The 20815-nt window shown below is 45.7% G+C and overlaps 1 protein-coding gene across 2 annotated transcripts in view; it reads right to left on the bottom strand.

The window, feature by feature from the left end:
• Positions 1 to 4373: 4373 nt before the first annotated feature.
• The window catches only part of ZNF423 (zinc finger protein 423), a 329729-nt gene continuing 313287 nt past the window's right edge, over positions 4374 to 20815 (bottom strand). For both annotated transcript variants that reach the window (XM_048515303.1, XM_048515304.1), the window contains one exon: positions 4374 to 5134. In XM_048515303.1, coding sequence (XP_048371260.1) covers positions 5105 to 5134 — 30 coding nt within the window. In that variant the 3' untranslated portion in view covers positions 4374 to 5104. The remainder of the gene's footprint in view (positions 5135 to 20815) is intronic.

The following is a 20815-nucleotide window of genomic DNA, read 5'->3' as shown; positions in this document are numbered from 1 at the left end:
AATGTCCAGAAAAGTAGATATCCAACTGATACGTAAAAATCTCCAACAATGAATGATCCAGCATTTTACAAAGGAGACATCTCTGGTATCAAACAGACCAAACTGTCAGGAAGTTCTTCCACAAGTTTAGATTAAACCTCCTTTGTTGTAGTTCATACCTTAGGGACCATCTCTCCCCTGATGTCCCTACTCGGCCTCTCCTATCTGCGGAGGCAAATTTGCTGGTGGTCTCCGGCCCCTCAATGATGGGACAAGCCTCTCCCTGGGCCAGGGCTTTCACTGCCCTGGCCCCTGTCTGGTGGAACGCCCTCCCTCCAGCCATCAGGGTCCTGCGGGACCTTGGACAGTTTCACAGGGCCTGCAAAACAGAGTTGTTTCACCGGGCTCTCATACCATCATAACTGGTTACCACTATGGGCGTTTCCCCACTTACCTGGGTGAGTGGTTGCTGCGCGCTACTCCCAGTGCGCGTCATTTTTGGCGTGCTCCCGGGCTTCCCCATGCATGGGGTCATCAAAAGGCACTGTTTGGAGGAGCGCCAGGAATGACGTGCGCTGAGGGGGCGCGACAGTGGCAGCGTCGGGGCGGCTGCGTTGTCGCCACCCCTGTAGTGGGGAGTGCCGGGGGACCCCGCGCTACTTACGGAGAGTAGCGCGCAGCAGCAAGTAAGTGGGGAAACGGCCTATATTGCGTCCAGTCCCCTCCCAGGGGAGATAGGAGGTTCCTGGAGTGTCATCTGATATTAGGTCTTTTCTGTCTTGTTCTGATGTTGTATTTGATTATTTCAGTTTCAATTATTCTATTGTAATGATGTTTTAATGGTTTTATCATCTGTACACCACCCAGAGCCCTCCGGGGGTGGGTGGCATAGCAAATTTAATTAATAAATATTTTTACCCATGTTGAAAACCGAAAAATATTTTAAAAATTCATCTTTTGGCACACAAAGGGGTGGTTTGGAAGGGGTTTCTTCAACATGGGAAACATTAACAGCAACCAAAAAGAAGATCAGAACAAACACAGAACAATCTATCCGATCCAAATTTGCATAATTGTCACAAAAAGAAAAAACATGTAATTTTTAGACATTTTAAATGAACTTGCATTGAACAGTGATTTAAAAGTGTATTTAAAAGTTTTAAAATATGTTTCTATGTACTTATTTATTTGGTTAACTGGGGATTTAATACGGACATTCACCTTATTATGTTGTATTGGATCACATATTTATGCTGTTGGGGATTGTTGTTATAATTGTTTCACTATTCAATACATGATCATTTAAAATGTCTAAAAATTACATGTTTTTCTTTTTGTGTCCATTATGCAGATTTGGATCAGAAGCATTAACAGCCCAATCCAGGGAGGGCTGGCAGGCGAGGATGACACTGCCCCCCCCCCTCCAAAGAACTTTCCTGTGTTGCGGAAACCCAAAGAACAAAAGAAGTTAAACAGACCCAAAAATCCCCCATAGGGGATAGAAGGGAAATGGTGAATCTCCAAGCTGGTTCCTGCCAGCACAGCAGGGCTGAGTGGGCAGTGGAAACTAACTAAGGGGCATTTGCCCCTTGCGCAGGTGAGGTGGGCACCTATACTTGTGCAGAGGTATATTTGCATTGGGCTGCCTGTGAGCCAAACAGTGTGAATGAATCTTGGATAGTTCAGGAGTTCTTCTATGAAATAGGTTTGGATCCAAAGAGCTGTTCTATAGGGAAGGACCAATAGTTGTTGGCAAAACCCGTCCTAAAACAATTTGGCAGCCATTCTCCCCACACCTTCCAATGGATTCTGTGCATATTATGAAGAGGGCAATGCAAAGTTAATGTCTTATAACTTCTGTGCTGTTTGTCTGTGGTTTATAGGTGTGCATTTTCGAAGACTGAGCTACATAATTTTGTTCTTGTGTTGTTGGTGTGACACATCTGCCGTTTCTATTGCTAAAAAAAGTTCAGCTGTGCATATGGTACAGTCCTCACAAAGGATGCTGGTACAGGCCTCACACAGGATGCACATATAGGAAGGATTCACATGCTAAACTTCCTCTGCATGCAGGAAGATTGAAACACAGGAGAAGTTTCCTTCCGAAGCAAATTCTGAGGGTACGATGGCTGAAATCATCATCCAAATCTGCAGCAGACGTGTTCTTTGCTTTTGAGCTGATGCAACAAAGATCTGTCTTGTAAATTTTCATATGCTGCTTTGTACATTTAGGTGGTTACTACATGAATGGTAACTCCTCCCACCATCACAGTATGGAAGATAACTTTTAAAGCTCTGCCAGCTGCATACTAAATGCGCCTAAATGCAAAACTAGCATCCCTAGAAACCTAATTATTCAGTCCATAACCTTCCCACTCCTGGAGTCTGAAATTTTATTCCCATTTATGTGGAATGCCAGAGATTTCAAGACAATTCTCAGAGGGTCGATCACTGTAACTGCATTATTTGAATCCAGTAGACCAACAAGATTTTGGGAGTATGAGCTTTTAAGGGTCAAACCCTTTCCGCACAAGCCTTTTAAAACGTTTTGAGGCAGGAAAGGAAATCTTTCCTCCATGGAATTCCGCATTGCTTTTACTCCCAAATGTTTTGTTTCCAGCCAAAAGACATTTTAAATGAATCCTCTTTTAAAACGATTCTCCAAGAAGAGTTTGGATTTATATCCCCCCTTTCTCTCCTGCAGGAGACTCAAAGGGGCTTACAATCTCCTTGCCCTTCCCCCCTCACAACAAACACCCTGTGAGGTAGGTGGGGCTGAGAGAGCTCCGAGAAGCTGTGACTAGCCCAAGGTCACTCAGCTGGCGTGTGTGGGAGTGTACAGGCTAATCTGAATTCCCCAGATAAGCCTCCACAGCTCAGGCGGCAGAGCTGGGAATCAAACCTGGTTACTCCAGACTAGATACACGAGCTCTTAGCCTCCTACGCCACTGCTGCTCTCCTGCTCTTAGCCTCCTACGCCACTGCTGCTCCAGTTGAAACATCTTCAGTTGCTGTGCAATCTATTGACTACGATTTCCAAGCTTCTCGGCCTTCCTAATCTTTCTCCTCAGCCACATTTTCTGCGCCCTCCCTGTTCCCCTGTGCCTGTTTTTTTGCAGCATTTATTTGGGGGAGGGGGGGTTTAATGGGGGAGGGGGTCAATTTCCAAAGAATCTCTAGTTTTGTTGTCTTATTTTTTTGAGAATTCCAGCACAAGGCCTTGAAGCATCGATTCAACACAGGACTTCACAAAAAGGGGGAAATCATGGCGGCCATGAATCACTTCGAGGGAGGTGAGTGCGGACAGAAATCATTGTAAAAGGGAGTTGGGATCAAAACGTTTTGGAAATGTTTTAGGTGATTTGAGCAAAAAGGCCCTAAGTTTCCTTTGTTTCAAAAGCTCATACCCTTGTTGGTCAGTACAGTGCTACTGGATTCTAATCTACCTGCTTCCCTCTGAAACTGTAACCGCATTGGACATAATTCACGGATGACTTTACCTGAATGTCTGGACACGATTGATCCATTCATTTTCCCTCCAGCTACCATGTTGTCTATTGCAGTTACTCTCAAAGAAAACATAAGAGAATCTGAAAGAGGGCAGTTTTCCATTACTATGGCTAACTATCACTCATTTACCTTTTGGGTAAGTTTTATGCATCTCTCAAGCAATGAATAGCCCAGTGGAAGTGACACAGTGCGGGATGCAACGAATCTCCTCTCCAAATTGCCTCTATTTGCAGTCAAAGGAAGAGGCTCCTTCCATTGGTTTGGCTGGAATCACCTGTCATGTGGCTTCTTATATCTCATAATCATTTCCCTCTGCAGTCACCTGGATCACCAGAGGAACAGGTGATACAGCAAGTTCCCATTCTATCAAGACTGGCCAAAACTACGTGACATCTGGGCTCCTTCTTTTCCGGAACCATCTCCTGTAGGGCCACTCTGTCCAGCCATTATAGAGTGGCACCTGAATGTGTTCATTTTCCATCCTTTCTCCCTGATTTATATCCTGTTATTAAATCCTAGGCTGTTTTCTGCTGTAAACCCACTCGCACACATTAGCAGAAGAAACAAACACTTCCCAGATGTCAGGGCTAGAATTGGCTGACCTAACTATCTGAAATGATGGGATTCCGAAGTATTAAACTACGTTGCACTGAATCATCTAATCACAGTATCGGAAGATGACCTTGCATTTGACCAGGTCAGTTTTCCATGACCTGCTGTTTCTCCTGCCACAAATTTCTAAGAGCCAAACACTAGTATTGAGGTTCAGGCCGAGGAAGCGTCTCCCACCGGACAGACTGTATCACACAAATTACATTGCGCTCTCTGCAGCAAGCAACACGGAAAGCACGCGTCGATAGATGGATTGAGACGCCCAACGCTCGTCCAATGTATTCCCTTTATTGAACTGTATTAGTTAATGCAATCAAGATTAACTCACATTTATAAAGCGGACCATCCAGGTGCACTGAAACGGATGATATTCATTACATAGTTTGGGTTTTTTCAAAACCTTTTTCTTAAAAATTTATTTAATCACTGTCCGGTGAACTGGCAAATCCAATCAAAGCATTAGTCTTTAATTGTTAAAAAAAAAACCAAAAAACTTCAAAAATGTGTAAAAAAATTACTCCGACAATAAGCCAAGCCATCACATCACAATGCACAATTACCTAAAATTGCAAATTTTTTTCTCTCTCTCTTTTTTTAAAAAAAGCAGTTAAAACAGGGAAGAAAAGAAAGGAGGGGGGGAAAAAAACCAAGAAGGGCATCACTTCTAAATCTTGAACTATCAGTATAATACAAGAAGCAACAAAGGGCAGCGGCATCCAAGCAGATTCCTATCTAGCTACTATAAATTCAGTCAGAAGCAGGAGCTTTAAAGTACACTAGGCTTAAGCAGGACAATAAAAAATACTGAGCATGGAATACTTTTAATCTCTTCCATTAATATTCATTTCCAGCTGCTTATAATAGCAGCGCCTCATGGCCAAATCATTAGAGTTTTACATCTGGGTTGCAAATGACACTTTGATTGGATGTAATGTTCAAATGGTCTTCCCCACTGAGTTGCCGTCAAGTCTTCCGCGGAGAGGTGTCCTGTCGTGCCAGGGACTTACTGAGCATGCTGGCTCAACGTGTGGTTCTGGAAAAGAGATGGGGAAAAGGAGACACGCGTGAGGGGCAGAATAATAGAAAGCAAAACCCGAACCCTCCTACTCAGTCGTATTTATGCAGGGCTCGACATAAAAGCTTTGCAATTATTACTGAACAAAATGCAATAAGGGGGGGGGGGAGAGAGAGAGAGAGAGAGAGAGAGAGAGAGAGAATGCTTCTAAGTAACAGCTGCCAACGTGACACATTTGCTTTGTACCAACGGATCTGTTAATGCTGGCATGAACTTAAGGAAGAGAAGGGTGGCGGCGAGGGAGGGCGAGGACGAACGCATTCCAGCCAGCCAAGTAGCACCGGGAGGATTTCACGGCATCCGGGCAAAGTGGTGACGCTCTACAAGGAAGCTCGTCTTCTGGGACTTCCTTAACAGTAACCATTAAATAATATCCTCCGTCGCCCAGGGACCACCACCCTTGGACACATCCCGTACATTATTTTCGCAGAGTACTGGGGGGGGGGGGGCAGACTTGGCAGGAAGAAGCACCAGATTGCAGCCTGCGCGCATTGACAGCGGGAGAAACGGTTCAGCAACGGAAATCCCACTTGTGCGGCGCGAGCCTGTCTCTCGCTTGCCGTGGCAAAGACAACTGTCTCCTACAGCGTTGTGGCCCAAAAGGAAGAGGATGGAACCTCTCTGGTGCCACATCTAGACACCACCGGCCTACCGTCACAACGCACCCCTTTCCCCAAGAAGGACAGCCAGGTAAAATTGAGACAGATGCCAACCTGGTGGCTTCAAATGTGCCAGTCTTCAGAAACAAGAGACAGGTATTCTGCACGTGGAAAGGGAACGGGCAGGGTGGAAAATGGTGGCCGTGTTGCTTGGCGGCTTAGTCTGAAGCCCAAGAACGGCTTGTCCTGCACACCTCTGCAATTAGCTGCCAGCTCTCCGTAAAAGGAGCTGAAACTAACCCGCCCCCCTTCCCGAGGGAAACATTACCATTCAGACATCCTGTCTGTCATTTGCCAAGAGGCTAAATAAATCCTAATGCTATTCAGAAGTTGCACATCCAGTCTAATGCAAGTGGAGTCTCAGAGTTACAAGTACCTCAGGGATAGCCTCTGGAACATCCGAGCTCCAGGAAGTCTCTCTTGCCACTGGCTCACTCTTTCTGTGTCCAGATCCGGCACTGCACAGCATCCCATTTTAGACCTTCTAAAAAACCTGGTGTAACTGGCTGAAGGATGCTACCCAATGTTGGCGCTGAAACTGTGACCATCACTTCCCACCTCTTGGGCTTCTGCCTGAACGTCAACGTTGTAAACATAAGTGCAATTTTGCTTGCATAAGGAAGAAGAAGAGAAGAAGAGTTTGGATTTATATCCCCCCTTTCTCTCCTGTAAGGAGATTCAAAGGGGCTTACAAACTCCTTTCCCTTCCCTGTGAGGTGGGTGGGGCTGAGAGAGCTCCGAAGAACTGTAACTAGCCCAAGGTCACCCAGTTGGCATGTGTTGGGAGTGCACAAGCTAACTTGGTTCACCAGATCAGCCTCCACAGCTCAAGTGGCAGAGCGGGGAATCAAACCCAGTTCTCCAGATTAGAGTGCACCTGCTCTTAACCACTACATCACGCTGGAGTGGAAAAGACTCCGATGGATCAAAAATGGTTTTCTCTGATCCAGAGAAAACGAGTCACGCTATCACTGCATCCCATAGAACGTCTGCTGCCACTAACTTAAGTCTCGTTCAATTTAATGGGATTTATGCACCACTCATTTCCTTTGGATTGGAGTGTGGTGCATTTTTCACTTTTGCAACCGAAAGACTTGAAATGCATCCAATTTATTTTTTCCTCCTGGATTCCATGACAGGTTGTTGGCGTCTTCCTAGGACAACCATCGCTGCGGAGTACCAAGTCCCTCCACTCCAGAGCCCGGCCTAAATTAACTAACAGCACAATCCTAAACGTTTCGCCTTGGGACGTCAGCCTGCAAAGAAGCTCAACGCCTAATCAACCACAATATAAATCTACCAAGACATTTAGTTTTGCATAAACCGTTTACTTCTTTCCTAAACAATTCAAAGTTGTGCTTCATGCCAAAGCAGGGAAGAAACATCTTTTGAATCATTTATTATTGAGATGACTTCGGCCTGATGAAAATGGTCTGGCGACAACATTTAACTAAAAGAAGCCGCATTTGCTGGTCTTGTCTTTGGAGGCGACAGTGACCCGATTTAAATACTGGTACAATAGTGTCTGAACCATGCACTTCCGCAGAGTGGCCACCAGGTGTCAGAAGTGCTGTGGAGTTTCCAAAACACAACCAAGTTATTAGGTATGCGACGGCCAGTGGTTTTCTTACAAAACTCTGTAGACAATGATGTTCATTCTTCCCTGCACCACATGTGACCGAAGGTTAAGGGGAAAGGCAGAAAGCATCATGGTTTGGAAAGGCGCAGAAACACGGTTTTTTGAAAGGAAGCATCAAAGAAGAGAAACGATAAAACAACAAAACTAGCGTTTCAAAAGAGCCCGGCAAATTCTACCACGAACTGGGTTGCTGTGTGCAAAGTGAACTTCCAAACATCCATGTGCAATGCCAGCATTTTATCATTTGTGGCTGGTCGAGTGCCTTTAAGACCTGCGAAATGAGGCGTGGGGGACGGAACTATATTATCCTCAAACAACTTTTGCTGTTCCACTCTTCCAGCTTCACCATGACACGTTTTCGGTGACCTGTAAATTACCCAAACAGACACCAAGTACCCAGGTATAGCCTTGTTCTGAATACCAAGATCATAGCAGAGTAGCCACCCTGTAATAACAGCCCTTAAAAAGGGGAAAACTGTGCAGACCAAATTCCCCGCTACCGCTTTCCCCAACAAACATCACTTCCAAACAATGCGCAAAACTAGACCCCAAAGAGCTCTTTCGCTGTAATTAAAAATCGCATTGATGATACTGTGAATATTGAGGATACCAGTAAGAACTCTTCTGGGAGGCCTTGATACAGGCTTGATGAAATGATTCATTAGATGATTCAAGAAAAAAACCTTTGATTGACAATGGAAGTATTTGACACCTTTATGGCAAAATGATCTTTGTAATTCTGCGGAAGGCTCACAAGAGGAAGAAGAAGAGTTTGGATGTATATCCCCCCTTTCTCTCATGTAAGGAGACTCAAAGGGGCTTACAATCTCTTGCCCTTCCCCCCCCCCCAACAAACACCCTGTGAAGTTGGTGGGGCTGAGAGAGCTCCGAAGAACTGTGACTAGCCCAAGATCACTCAGCTGGCATGTGTCAGAGTACACAATTTTGTCTCAGTCATTCTGGTTAGTGTCCACCCCTTTCCAGAGTGGTGTAGTGGTTAAGAGCAGATGCACTCTAATCTGGAGAACCGGGTTTGATTCCCTGCTCTGCCATGAGCTTGGAGGCTTATCTGGGGAACCAGATTAGCTTGTACACTCCAACACATGCCAGCTGGGTGACCTTGGGCTAGTCACAGATCTTTGGAGCTCTCTCAGCCCCACCCACCTTACAGGGTGTTTGTTGTGGAGGGAGGAAGGGAAAGGAGATTGTAAACCCTTCTGAGTCTCCTTACAGGAGAGAAAGGGAGATATAAATCCAAAATCTTCTTCTTAGGGTGTCTAAGAGCCCTGAGACACACACAAATTTTTTTTTGCAGGTCCCTATTTGTCTTCCATAACACTGTCCCAAATTTTCAGTTCCATTCGATAATAATTTCCAAGTTCAGAGTAGGGGCGGAGGGGCGGGGTGTATCAAGATCAGATGCTGCTGCCACAGGATATGAGCATGATGAGACTTCCGTTCCCTCTCCTCTCTTATACTCCTTTTGACACCACAGCGGCAAGACTTTTCGGTGGCTCAAAAGAACGTCCATCTTTTTACTGTGCTATATTAATTATGTTGTATATCATATTGTGAACCTTGTATTGCTGGCCCGGCCTTTGGCTGGAGTAAGGCAGGGTAAAAATAAAAATCAAGTAAGTGTTTAGCCTGCATCCTTCATTCACATTTCACACACTGCTCTTTTTTTTTTCTCTTGCAGTTGCATTTCCTAATCTTTTAGGTCTTATCTTGGTTTACTTTACTTCCAGACTACTGGGTGTACAATTTAGGTTGCAAGGAACCGAACAGACATGGTATGTTGAAAGGTCAACCAGGTGCATGTCCAAACCCACATATGTCCAAATATATGACCAAACACAGAGGCCCCTTCCACACATGCAGAATAGTGGACCTTCAATCCATTTTCACAACTGTTTGCAAGCAGATTTTGCTAGTCCACACAGTAAAATCCAGCTGCAAAGTGCATTATTCTGAACGTGCGGAAGAGGCCAGAATGGCATCGTGGCATTCCAAGACAAACAGATTCGGGCATAGGCCTGCTCAGCCATTTCGTCTGGTCCTTAATTGCAATTTCTTGGGTCATTCTTTGAATACTGGCATTTAAAAAGAAAGAAGAGGCATGCAAAAGGTTTAGTATTCTTCAATCGAACCAGAGCCTGTTGGCGCTCCACAGATCCATACTTATTTAGGTAGAGTCATTTAAAAGATAATGCAAAATCAGCACTAGAAGCTAGACATACAGTCTACCGGCCGAGAACATGATTTCCAACCTGTGCAGCTGCCGGCATTGATTACACCAGGCAGGTCAATAACGGAATGGTGTGTGGCTCTAAATCTGATAATGAAGCTCTCCTTGTGAACCCTCGCTCCTCAAACATAGGTTAATAATACCTTCTCCGCACAACTAATACAAAAAGCATACTTGTTTTGTAAGCAAGTGGCCGTGCAGAGATGCCTGCAGATCTCACTCAAATTCAGCTGCAATTCAGAAGCAACTGTTTACCTCCCCCCAATTCAGAAGCAACTGTTTACCTCCCCTCCCAATTCAGAAGCAACTGTTTACCTCCTCCCCCACACACAACAGCTTGTAAACCCACTGAAAGACCAGCCCACCTTCTCACCCCAAGGTGGGACATTTGCAATAAACAAATTGCAGGAATACCCTGCTCAGGGAAAATACAGTTCATTATGTCCCAGTTAATTGTGTTGAGCAAAAATCAGGAAAATAAACAAGCAGGAAAACAAACAACCCCATCGCCAGAACACTTAGTAGAAGAAGAGCTTGGATTTATGTCTCCCCTCTCTCTCCTGTAAGGAGACTCAAAGGGGCTTACAATCTCCTTTCCCTTCCCTCCCCCAACAAACATTCTGTGAGGTGGGTGGGGCTGAGAGAGCTCTGAAGAACTGTGACTAGCCAAGGTCACCCAGCTGGCATTTGTTGGAGTGCACAAGTTAATCTAGTACACCAGATAAGCCTCCACAGCTCTAGTGGCAGAGCGGAGAATCAAACCCGGTTCCTCCAGATTAGAGTGCACCTGCTCTTAACCCCTACACAACACTGTCCTACATCTATAATAGCGCAAATGTAACCATCAGTGGAATCCTAAGTACAGTTAGTCCCTTCGAAGTCCACTGAACAAAGTGGGCTTAGAAGGGTGTAACTGCAAAGCTCCTGTAGCCATTTTCTCACACGATGCCTTAGTGATATTAAATGTGCAATTTTGGTTTCCAACGGTTGGATTTCAGTGAGGGTAGACTGGGAAGACAAGCCAGCCCTGAAAAAGGGACCAGCCCCTCCAATTAAGGGCAGAATGAACAGCAGAATAAACATGACAGCCACTAGATCCATGGTGGCGAACCTTTGGCACTCCAGATGTTATAGACTACAATTCCCATCAGCCCCTGCCAGCATGGCCAATTGGCCACCACTGCACTAGATTGACAGTCCAGCACAAAGTGAGGAATCCATTTGTGTGTAAGTGGCCTGCAAAACGCATATGCTAGTTCAGTGGTGGCAAACTTATGGCACTCCAGATGTTCATGGACTACAATTCCCATCAGCCCCTGCCAGCATGGCCAAGGGGCTGATGGGAATTGTAGTCCATGAACATCTGGAGTGCCATAGGTTCGCCACCATGGTGCGAGTGTATTACTTAGAGCAATTTAGTAGGTTACAGACGTTCAGAACCAACAATTACGCTGTGAAATCCCTCCCCCGTCTATACAGATACTACACAATGTGTGTATTTTTTGATCCGCAGGCTGCAGCCATATTTGTAATTAGATAGATGGTGACATGCAAACATTCTGCGGCTATTTCAATAACAGCCATCATTTACAGAATGTATCTAGACACTGCCTCATGATTTTGACAAATTCTTAAGACAGATAGCTCACTATTATCTCCATATTACAGGTGAGAAACTGAGGTTGTAAAAGACTGTGACGTGCCTAAGAATGTCTATCTAGCAGAAGGTCAGGGCAGCACAAAGGGCTCCCTCCTTCTGCATTTTATCCTTCCAACAACCCTATCAAGTACCTTGAGGTAAGAAAGATGACCAAGGTCATCCAGTGAATTTTATGCCTGGGGCACTATCCTAAGTTCTGCCCCTTGGCCATTATACTATGCCAACTCTCCCGTAACCAATAAGATGCATGAGGTGTTTTTTAAAAAGCCTAGCATTTTTTTAAAAGCCTAGGAACAGCAGTGGCGTAGGAGTTTAAGAGCTCATGTATCTGATCTGGAGGAACTGGGTTTGATTCCCAGCTCTGCCACCTGAGCTGTGGAGGCTTATCTGGGGAATTCAGATTAGCCTGTACACTCCCACACACGCCAGCTGGGTGACCTTGGGCTAGTCACAGCTTCTCGGAGCTCTCTCAGCCCCACCCACCTCACAGGGTGTTTGTTGTGAGGGGGGAAGGGCAAGGAGATTGTAAGCCCCTTTGAGTCTCCTTACAGGAGAGAAAGGGGGGATATAAATCCAAACTCCTCCTCCTCCTCCTCCTCCTCCTTCTTTTTCTTCTTCTTCTTCTATACCTTTGGAAAACGAAATCTCGTGTGCTTTTGTGGATGACTTCTGGTTTGCTTTCTTACTTATAGAATTTGCCTTTTTGCCAATTAATTTTTGTTCGTGGCGTAATGCAATTAAAGATGAGGCTCTTTGTGCCTCAGATTTTATAAAGACCTTATTTACACAGTGGAGCTGGAAAGGTAGTTGCCCCAACCAACAGAACTTTTGTGTGTGTGAGAGAGAGTGTGCCACCAAGTCTCAGCTGACTTACAGTGACTCTGTTGGGTTTTCAAGGCAAGAGACTTTAAGAAGGGGTTTGCCGTCATTTGCTGCCAAGTCGGCTGAGAGAGAAAGAAGAAGAGGAAGAGTTTGGATTTATATCCCACTTTTCTCTCCTGTAAGGAGACTCAAGGTGGCTTACAAGCTCCTTTCCCTTTCTCTCCCCACAACAAACACCCTGTGAGGTAAATGGGGCTGAGAGAGTTCAGAGAGAACTGTGACTAGCAGGAATGTAGGAATGCAGAAACACATCTGGTTCACCAGACAAGCCTCTGACACCCAAGTGGAGGAGTGGGGAATCAAACCCAGTTCTCCAGATCAGAATCCACCTGCTCTTAACCACTACACCATGCTGAACTGTGACTGGCCCAAAGTCACCCAGCAGGCTTCATTTGGAAGAAGAAGAGTTTGGATTTATATCCCCCCATTCTCTCCTGCAGAAGACTCAAAGGGGCTGACAATCTCCTTGCCCTTCCTCCCTCACAACAAACACCCTGTGAGGTAGGTGGGGCTGAGAGAGCTCTGAGAAGCTGTGACTAGCCCAAGGTCACCCAGCTGGCGTTTGTGGAAGTGTACAGGCTAATCTGAATTCCCCAGATAAGCCTCCACAGCTCAGGTGGCAGAGCTGGGAATCAAACTCGGAAGACCGGGGAATCGAACCCAGTTCCCAGAAAAGAATCTGCTGCTCGTAATCAATGCACCATGCTGACTCTCTTAACTTATCTTGTGGATTCCTCAGGCTGTGGGAGAGGGGAAGAAAGAGTGAGGCTGCTCTAATCGATTGCTCCAGCTGTTAGGACCCTGCCACTGCAGCTGGGTGAGGCATCATGGTACGGTTGGGAACTGAAAAAGCAGTCCCGAACAAGAGAGCTAGAGCAGTGTGACCTGCCTGATTACATGCTACCATTTCCTCTTTTATTCTGCCACTTGAAAGAAACAAGGGGACGGAGAATCACCTCTGCCCTCCCGTGCCGTTTGTGTGTGCGCTTATTTTTAGACTGACTTGACAACGATCCAAGGGTCTCACAGTGACAGATGGCCAGCCTTAACGCCTCGTATGCTCACTAGTTCGCTCTTCCCACAAAACAGTAAATGTACTCAAGGGCGTGCCATAAACAGCTTTCAATGAATGCTCCAAATCCAATTTAGTTAGCACACTTCATTAAAACCGATAGCGGGTAACCAAAGCTTCTCCTGCAACCAGCCCGTAATTCCCAGTGGGGCTGTTCCAGGTAACTCGTAAGCGTGGCTAGTTATCTGCACCCAGATCTCACTTGTCCAAGAAAGACGGCTTCCCTCCCCCACTACTTGTTTCGATTACAATATTATAGGATTGTAAAGCATGAATTCTGACCCATAACTTGACACTTATTCAATGGGAAAGGGTGGAAGGACACTCGTCTAGAAATCTAGGCTGTTAATTTCCAGGGGCATTTAGAAAATCCCTTGAGGCAGGGAGGGAAGAAACGGAACAGGTTAATGTTATTAAAAGCAAGTGTGGTTTGCTTTGCAGTTTTGCATAGAAATACAAATATCTGTTCATTGTGGAGTGCCCAAAAAAAGGAAGAAAACGAGGTGAAAGAACACAAAAAACAGGGCTTACCCAACAGGTTTAAAATCGGATTCGTTGCAGAAAATGTGACCATTTGATTCTAGCACAAAATCACTAAGGTCAGTGGGAAAAAAAACCTCTTTCTTTGTGCAATAGAATTGACCGCTCCTCTCTTCCTTCAAAGCTTTCCACAAAAATCTAGCTAGTCTAGGTATCTAGGGGCTCAACACTGCAGTACTTGATATAATCTGGCAGGAATTGTCCGTAGACTAGGAACGGATACCAAAGATGCTGTAGAACCAGATTCGAGCCCAGCAGCAACTTAAAGACCAACACGATTTCCACAGTATAAGCTCAAGGCTACCTTTGCCAAAGATGTTGTAGACACTTTAAGTGAAAATAGTATGAGAATCTCTCGAATGTGTTTATGCTTATGGTTAGTATTTGGGTAGAAGGGAAGAATTTGGATTTATACCCTGCTTTGCTCAATCATAAAGAGTCTCAAGGGGGCTTACAAACTCCTTCCCTTCCTCTCCCCACAACACACACCTTGTGAGGTAGGTGGGGCTGAGAGAGTTCTGAGAGAACTGTGACTAGCCCAAGGTCACCCAGAAGGAATGCAGGAGTGTGGAAACATATCTGGTTCACCAGATAAGTCTCTGACACTCAGGTGGAGGAATGGGGAATCTTGTAAGCCACCTTGAGTCTGCTTACAGGAGAGAAAGGTGGGGTATAAATCCAAACACCTCCACCTCCACCTCCACCTCCTCCTCCTCCTCCTCTTCCTCCTCTTCTTCTTCTTCCTCCTCTTCTTCTTCTTCAAGAGCCTGATTTTACGTTTTATTTTTACTCCCTGTGTCGCCATCCCTCACCCGCCCTTAGTTACAGCCTTGTGGTTACAAAATTAAGTGATGATCTGACATATTTTTGAATGCTCGAGTTCAGGCTGCTCACAGCTAATTAGCTCGACACTCGTCTGTGCCAGTGGAATGTGCAGAATGGAAGGGGGGGCAGGTGATGCGGCTTCGTCACCTGCTTCCAGCTGAACAGCTGTTCAGAAAAATCTCAGCTGAGGTCAGAAAGCAGGTGCTCGTGGGATGATGTCATCACACGGCGCCCATGTCGAGGAGCATACGAGAAAGAGAAGTGGCGGCTTGTGGAAAGCCAGAGAAAACAGCACTTGCAGGAAAAGTCAGAACGAACACAAAAAGGGTTAGGAGATTCACTTTCCTGTTTTTCAACATGGTGTCCCTCCACATTTTGAGGAACTTTGAATCTGACACTTGGGAGCAACGCCTTGAAGCCAGCCTCTTATCAACGTTCCTGATACTCAATGGCCTCAGACACAGAGGCTTCTTCCGCAAGTGCAGAATATTACATTTTCAATCCACTTTCATAATTGTTTGCTGTTCCGCACAGTAAAATCCAGCTGCAAAGTGCATTGGGAGTGGATTGAAAGTGCATTGTTCTGCGTGTGCAGAAGGGGCCAGAGTCTTGCAACAACAGGCCCTGTGAGTGGCAGACAGTCTGAAGAGTCTGCAATGGCCAAACCTGGTTATAACTGGCTGCGTTCAGCAATCACAAAGAGATTATATGCACTGTAGGTGAAAACGGTAGGTGAGTCTCTACGGTGTGTTTATGCCCACATGGTGCAAAAGTTAAGACAGGATTTACATTTTCCATTTCAAACACAGGTGGATTTGGAAGTGGTTTAGCATCTCTTTTGAATGGAATGTTTATGTCCATATGAAAAGCAACAATCTGGGCAGCCCAATCCAGATTGGGGGCGGGGGGGGCGGGCGATCGGTCACAGGATCCAGTGGAAGGCGGGGGCGATCGGTCACAGAATCCAGTGGAAGGCCACTGGCACAAGGGGCAGTCACACTGATGGAGGGGGAAGAGGCTCTGGCACCAGGCTGCCCCTCAGCCACACCACAGCAAAAGTTGGAAGTCCCAGTCATGGCGGAGCTGCACTGGCATCTAGAACCAACGCCACCATGGCAACATTAGTTGGTTTCCACCCCAGGTTTGTGGCCAGTTGTGCCACGGCCCTAGCCCTGGGCTTACGCCACCTTTTCACCCAGCAGGAATGTAGGATAGCGGAAAGACATCCGGTTCACCAGATAAGCCTCTGCCACTCAGGTGGAGGAGTGGGGAATCAAACCCGGTTCTCCAGATTAGAATCCACCTGCTCTTAACCCCTACACCCATGCTGGCTGGATCACAATAAGGGGTGCTAACTTTGAAATCCTGCCTCTTCCCTTGCATGGCTGCCCTTTCCTCTTCCCTCCTGTCTGGATTTCAGACAGAGTTGCCAGGAAAGAGAATCTCCTCCGAATACACGACTGGGACTTGGCGTTGGCTCAGCTACCCCATTAAGATGTTGGAAGGGCTGCACACTCCCTATTTTTAAAAAGCCCATTGGATAAAATGCTGTTGTGAAGAAAAGTAATGCAAAGCCCTTGGGAAAGTTTCCTTAGCACAGCACTTTGGAAATAATAATAATGAAAAAAAAACCCAGCACTGGAGAATACATTATTAAGAGATAACCAGAAGTTCTCTGTTAGAAAGAGAGCAAGAGAATATCTGTAAACATGCCATGATTCACTCAGGCACCCATTGAAACAAGGCAGCTAATAATACCTTGTCTCGAGAGAGGATGGGCTCCTGAGGATTTTACTCACAAAAAGCGGATTCATCAACCTTTGCTGCGCTTTGTAGTTGTTGGTACACCGCACTGAAGATCACAATAAATTAACCGATCCTTACTCCTTCCCTCCCTCCACCATGCAGATTTAGAAAATGAACAAAATTCTAATTACTATGGACTTCAGCACACAACAATGGAATATTTTTAGAAATTGTTGACACACAGCCCCCCACGCACACATCATTTCCATCTGACTGCGTAACAGTTTCTGTTTATGCGAAGCACAGGAAGGAAGAGAGAATGGAGAATCCCAGCACGCAAACTGGTTCTGTTGACAACGGTCGGCCTTTTAACCTCCAGTCGGACAGTCTGCAATCTTCTCGGGGACTTGTCGAAGCTTCTTCCTTGCCATGGTCTGAAGTTTCCGAGAGGGGCTCTCAGGCACAAAAGCGCCGGTTCCTCCAATATGTCGGGCACGTTCTGTCGAACACGTTGTCATAATTCGCATCCATCCCAATACGGATGGTTCGGCTGCTAGCTTGTGCAGCAATGACTGGGCGGACTTTTGGAGGAGAGGGCAACAGCCTCTCAAACCACAATGAATTTTTAATTTACTGGAAGGAACGAGGAATGTAACAGGTGCACCGGAAAATGTATTATGCACCAAGGACCAATATCCAAATCGTGTTGTCTTACAAAATACATGGCCCACACAAGCTTTTTATCTAGGAAAATGACCGTATCTGCCATAAATCTGTCAGCATGATGTAGCATAGTGAAGTGGTTAAACTACTGGACCACGATCTGGAAGATATGGGGTCAAATGTCCTCTCTGTCATGGAAGCAGCACAAGGGCCCCTTCAGCACATGCAGAATAATGAACCTTTCAATCCACTTTCACAATTGTTTGCAAGTGGGTTTTGCTATTCCGCTCAGTAAAATCCAGCTGCAAAGTGCACTGAAAGTGCATGATTCTGCATGTGCGGAAGGGGTCTAGGTGATGCTGGGATGGCCAATCTCTCTCTCCACCTAAGTTAACACAGAGGATGGTTGTCATGAGGACAGGGACGTAGGTATAGATTTTTTATCGGGGGGGTGTTCGGGCTAGTCACAGTTCTTTGGAGCTCTCTCAGCCCCACCCATAACTTTGGACCCCCTGAACCAAACCTCACAAAACCTGGGTAGTATCATCAGGAGAGTCCTCCAAACAATCTCTGAAAGTTTGGTGCTGCTAGTCCAAACAATGCGCCCCCTGCAGGCCAAAGACTGAAAAAAACACTACAAATGTTTTAAAAACTCACAAACGGAGGGGCGGAGCTTCGGATATGAATGGGGTGGGTCTGAACCCGAGAAACCCCTCCCCCCCTTACCTATGTCCTTGCATGAGGATAAAGTGGAAGAGAGGAGAATGTTGTAAGTTCCCTTCTAAATGTAGAGTGTCAGCTACGCTAGGGTGAATTTCCATTTTCCTGTACTTCCAGTGCCAGTTGTCTGTGCAAGTGTTGGAAGTTCACCACCAAAGAAAATGATCACATCTGCTGGGCTGCATCTGTTTAAGATAGGCTGATTCCGCATGGGCCAAAAACAGCAGTGTGAAAACGGTGTGAAAATGGTGTAAAAGGGTTTAAAACGGTGTAAAAGGGTTTATACCGTTTTCACACCGTTTTCACACCGCTGTTTTTGGCCCATGTGGAATCAGCCATAGTCTGCCTCCAAACAAAAACAGCACCCCCAAAAAGCTGTGACATGTTTGGATGAATGAGGCAATTTGACAAGCTGGAGGACGACAACCAAAATGGTCAAAGGTCTGGAATCCAGGCTCTATGAGGACAGACTTGGGGAACTGGATATGGTTAGTTTGGTGAAGAGAAGAGAAGGTTAAGAGGTGACATGATAGCCATGTTTAGATATTTGAGGAAGCAAGCTTGTTTTCTGCTGCTTTAGAGACTAGGACCAGGAGTCGTGGGTTCAAGGTGAAGGAAAAGGGATTCCACCTAAACATCAGGAAACAACTTCCTGACAGTCAGGACTGTTGGACAGTGGAATTCACTGCCTCGGAGAGTGGTGGAGTCTCCTTTTTTGGAGGTATTTAAACAGAGGCTGGATGAATGCTTTGACTGTGTGTTCCTGCATTGCAGGAGGTGGGACTTGGTAGCCCTTGGGGTCTCTTCCAACTCTCGATTCTATGTGGATGCACACTTATATGCATAGCATGTTCTTCCACGCATACAGAAAATCACACATAGACATATAGTAAACAAACAAGCAAACGTGCCCCTGGCATGTCGCAAAACAAGAAATCCTGAGTTGCTGCAAAGACTAACTAGTTAACTAGCTATCACAAGATAGCCCATTTTGGACAATACATAAACTGGACTTCAGAAAGCACTGGACACACATATCTAAACACAGACTAAGGTTCAGTGAAGGATAAACTGAGCTAGCTGGAAAATAATGGGCATATGGACGCAAAGGACACGCCTGTACAGGCTGGGATGTGAACCATTAATAGAAGACATAATCTGGACATAATCTGCACTTCCTGGCACATCCAAGCATGAATACTGAACAACTGCTCTAGCACCAAATGGGGGACAATGTATTTTTGCAGTGAAGCACCCCTAATCCTTATTTAAGCCATGAGATACGGTGTCACGTTGGTTAATTAATTTGAATTCTGCAGCTTTCCGTTCCATCTGTCCCTTGAATGCGGGCCAGCGTTTTCCGCCTGCAAGGCCACTGTAACTTTTGTTACAATGGCAGCTGAGCATCACTCTTAGAAGGGTTGAACTGACGCAGCTGCTACTACACACACACACACACACCCCGCAACATCATCTCCCCAGCAAACACATCTTTAGTAAATGCGCCATTCACACAACCATTTTGGGGGGCTAGCAACTTATCGGTGAGATGCTGCCGCCACAAATCAACAGTGGCTGTCGGAATGTTCTGGCACACAGCAATGGAAACACACCACAAACGATTAAAATGGGGAATTAAACACCAGAGGATGTAGCGATGGCAGCCGACACAGACAGCTTTAAAGGGGGATTAGACAGATTCAGGGAGGATAGGTCATGTTAGTGGCTACTGGCCACGATGACTAAGAGAATGTTCAGGCAGTAGACCTCTGAATAGCAGAGCCAGGAAGCAAAGCTAGGCGAAGGCCTCTATGCCCTATTGTTGGATGACTGGAGCAGGGGTTCTCAACCTTCCTAATGCCGCGACCCTTTAATACAGTTCCTCATGTTGTGGTGACCCCCAACCCTAACATTTATCCATTTTACAGATGGAGAACACTGATGCAGAGAGTCTTAGGCGACCCCTGTGAAAGGGTCGTTTGACCCCCAAAGGGGTCCCGACCCCCAGGTTGAGAACTGCTGCACTAGAGGTTGGCAACTCTGTGAGACAGGATGCTTCACTAGATAGGTCTGATCCAGGAGGATTCTTATGTTCTTCAGGGCATGATGCATCACAGCAGCCCCCAAGGCTTATTTTTGCTCCAACCTGGCAGCAGATGTAGAATGGCCTTGCAAATGGCGAGCTGTGTTGTTCAATTGCACTCCATTTTCATGCAAGGGAAAAATCAAGTTGAAAGGTTGGATCTGGCACAAAAATTTCTACTTGCGCTACAGCTCTTGGGCAAGCAGAAATGCAAGAAAAAGGGTGTGGCAGCATCTCAGTTTCCATTTCTGTGCAACATTCTGGACAACCAATTTCTGGGTATTGTTGAAGACTTTCACAGCCGGATTCACTGGGGTGTTGTGGGGTTTCCAGGCTGTAAGGAGAAAAGGCTACTGGAACACGGCCATACAGTCCGGAAACCCCACAACACCCCAATTTCTGGGTACTATATAAGGAGAAATGTGCTAAGTGTAAGCAGAGTTATGTTCAACCTGTTTATGTTTCCGCTTACAGCTCACTGGATCCAAACCAACATGACTTCTTCAACCTATAATCAAATGATCTGCTACTAACACCAGCTTAGAGCTGGGTATTGGGAGCTGCATATTATTCGTTCGTCTTTTAGTTAGATCTAAAGCACCTTGGCTTAGGTTGGATTTCGATGAGTAATACACCTTCTGTCACCAGCACACATGATTAGGATCTAGGCTCTTATAAACAGGGTCAAGCTAAATACAATACAAAATTATCAAAACATATATCTAATTAGTATTCACATTATATAGAAAAAAACTGATAATGAAAAAATAGGTTCTGGAAACCAGATCCCACTATATATTGCATGTAAATCACACAAATGAACAACACAGGTGTTATTACAATTGATGACTATATCAAATGACCATCAAAACCATATACGTTTCGGCCCTCACAGCCTTCCT

This window comes from Sphaerodactylus townsendi, linkage group LG14 (assembly GCF_021028975.2).
Source record: "Sphaerodactylus townsendi isolate TG3544 linkage group LG14, MPM_Stown_v2.3, whole genome shotgun sequence".
NCBI classification, from domain to species: Eukaryota; Metazoa; Chordata; class Lepidosauria; order Squamata; family Sphaerodactylidae; genus Sphaerodactylus; species Sphaerodactylus townsendi.
Note: the sequence above shows the minus strand (reverse complement) of the source record. Positions and strands in the feature narration are given on the sequence as shown.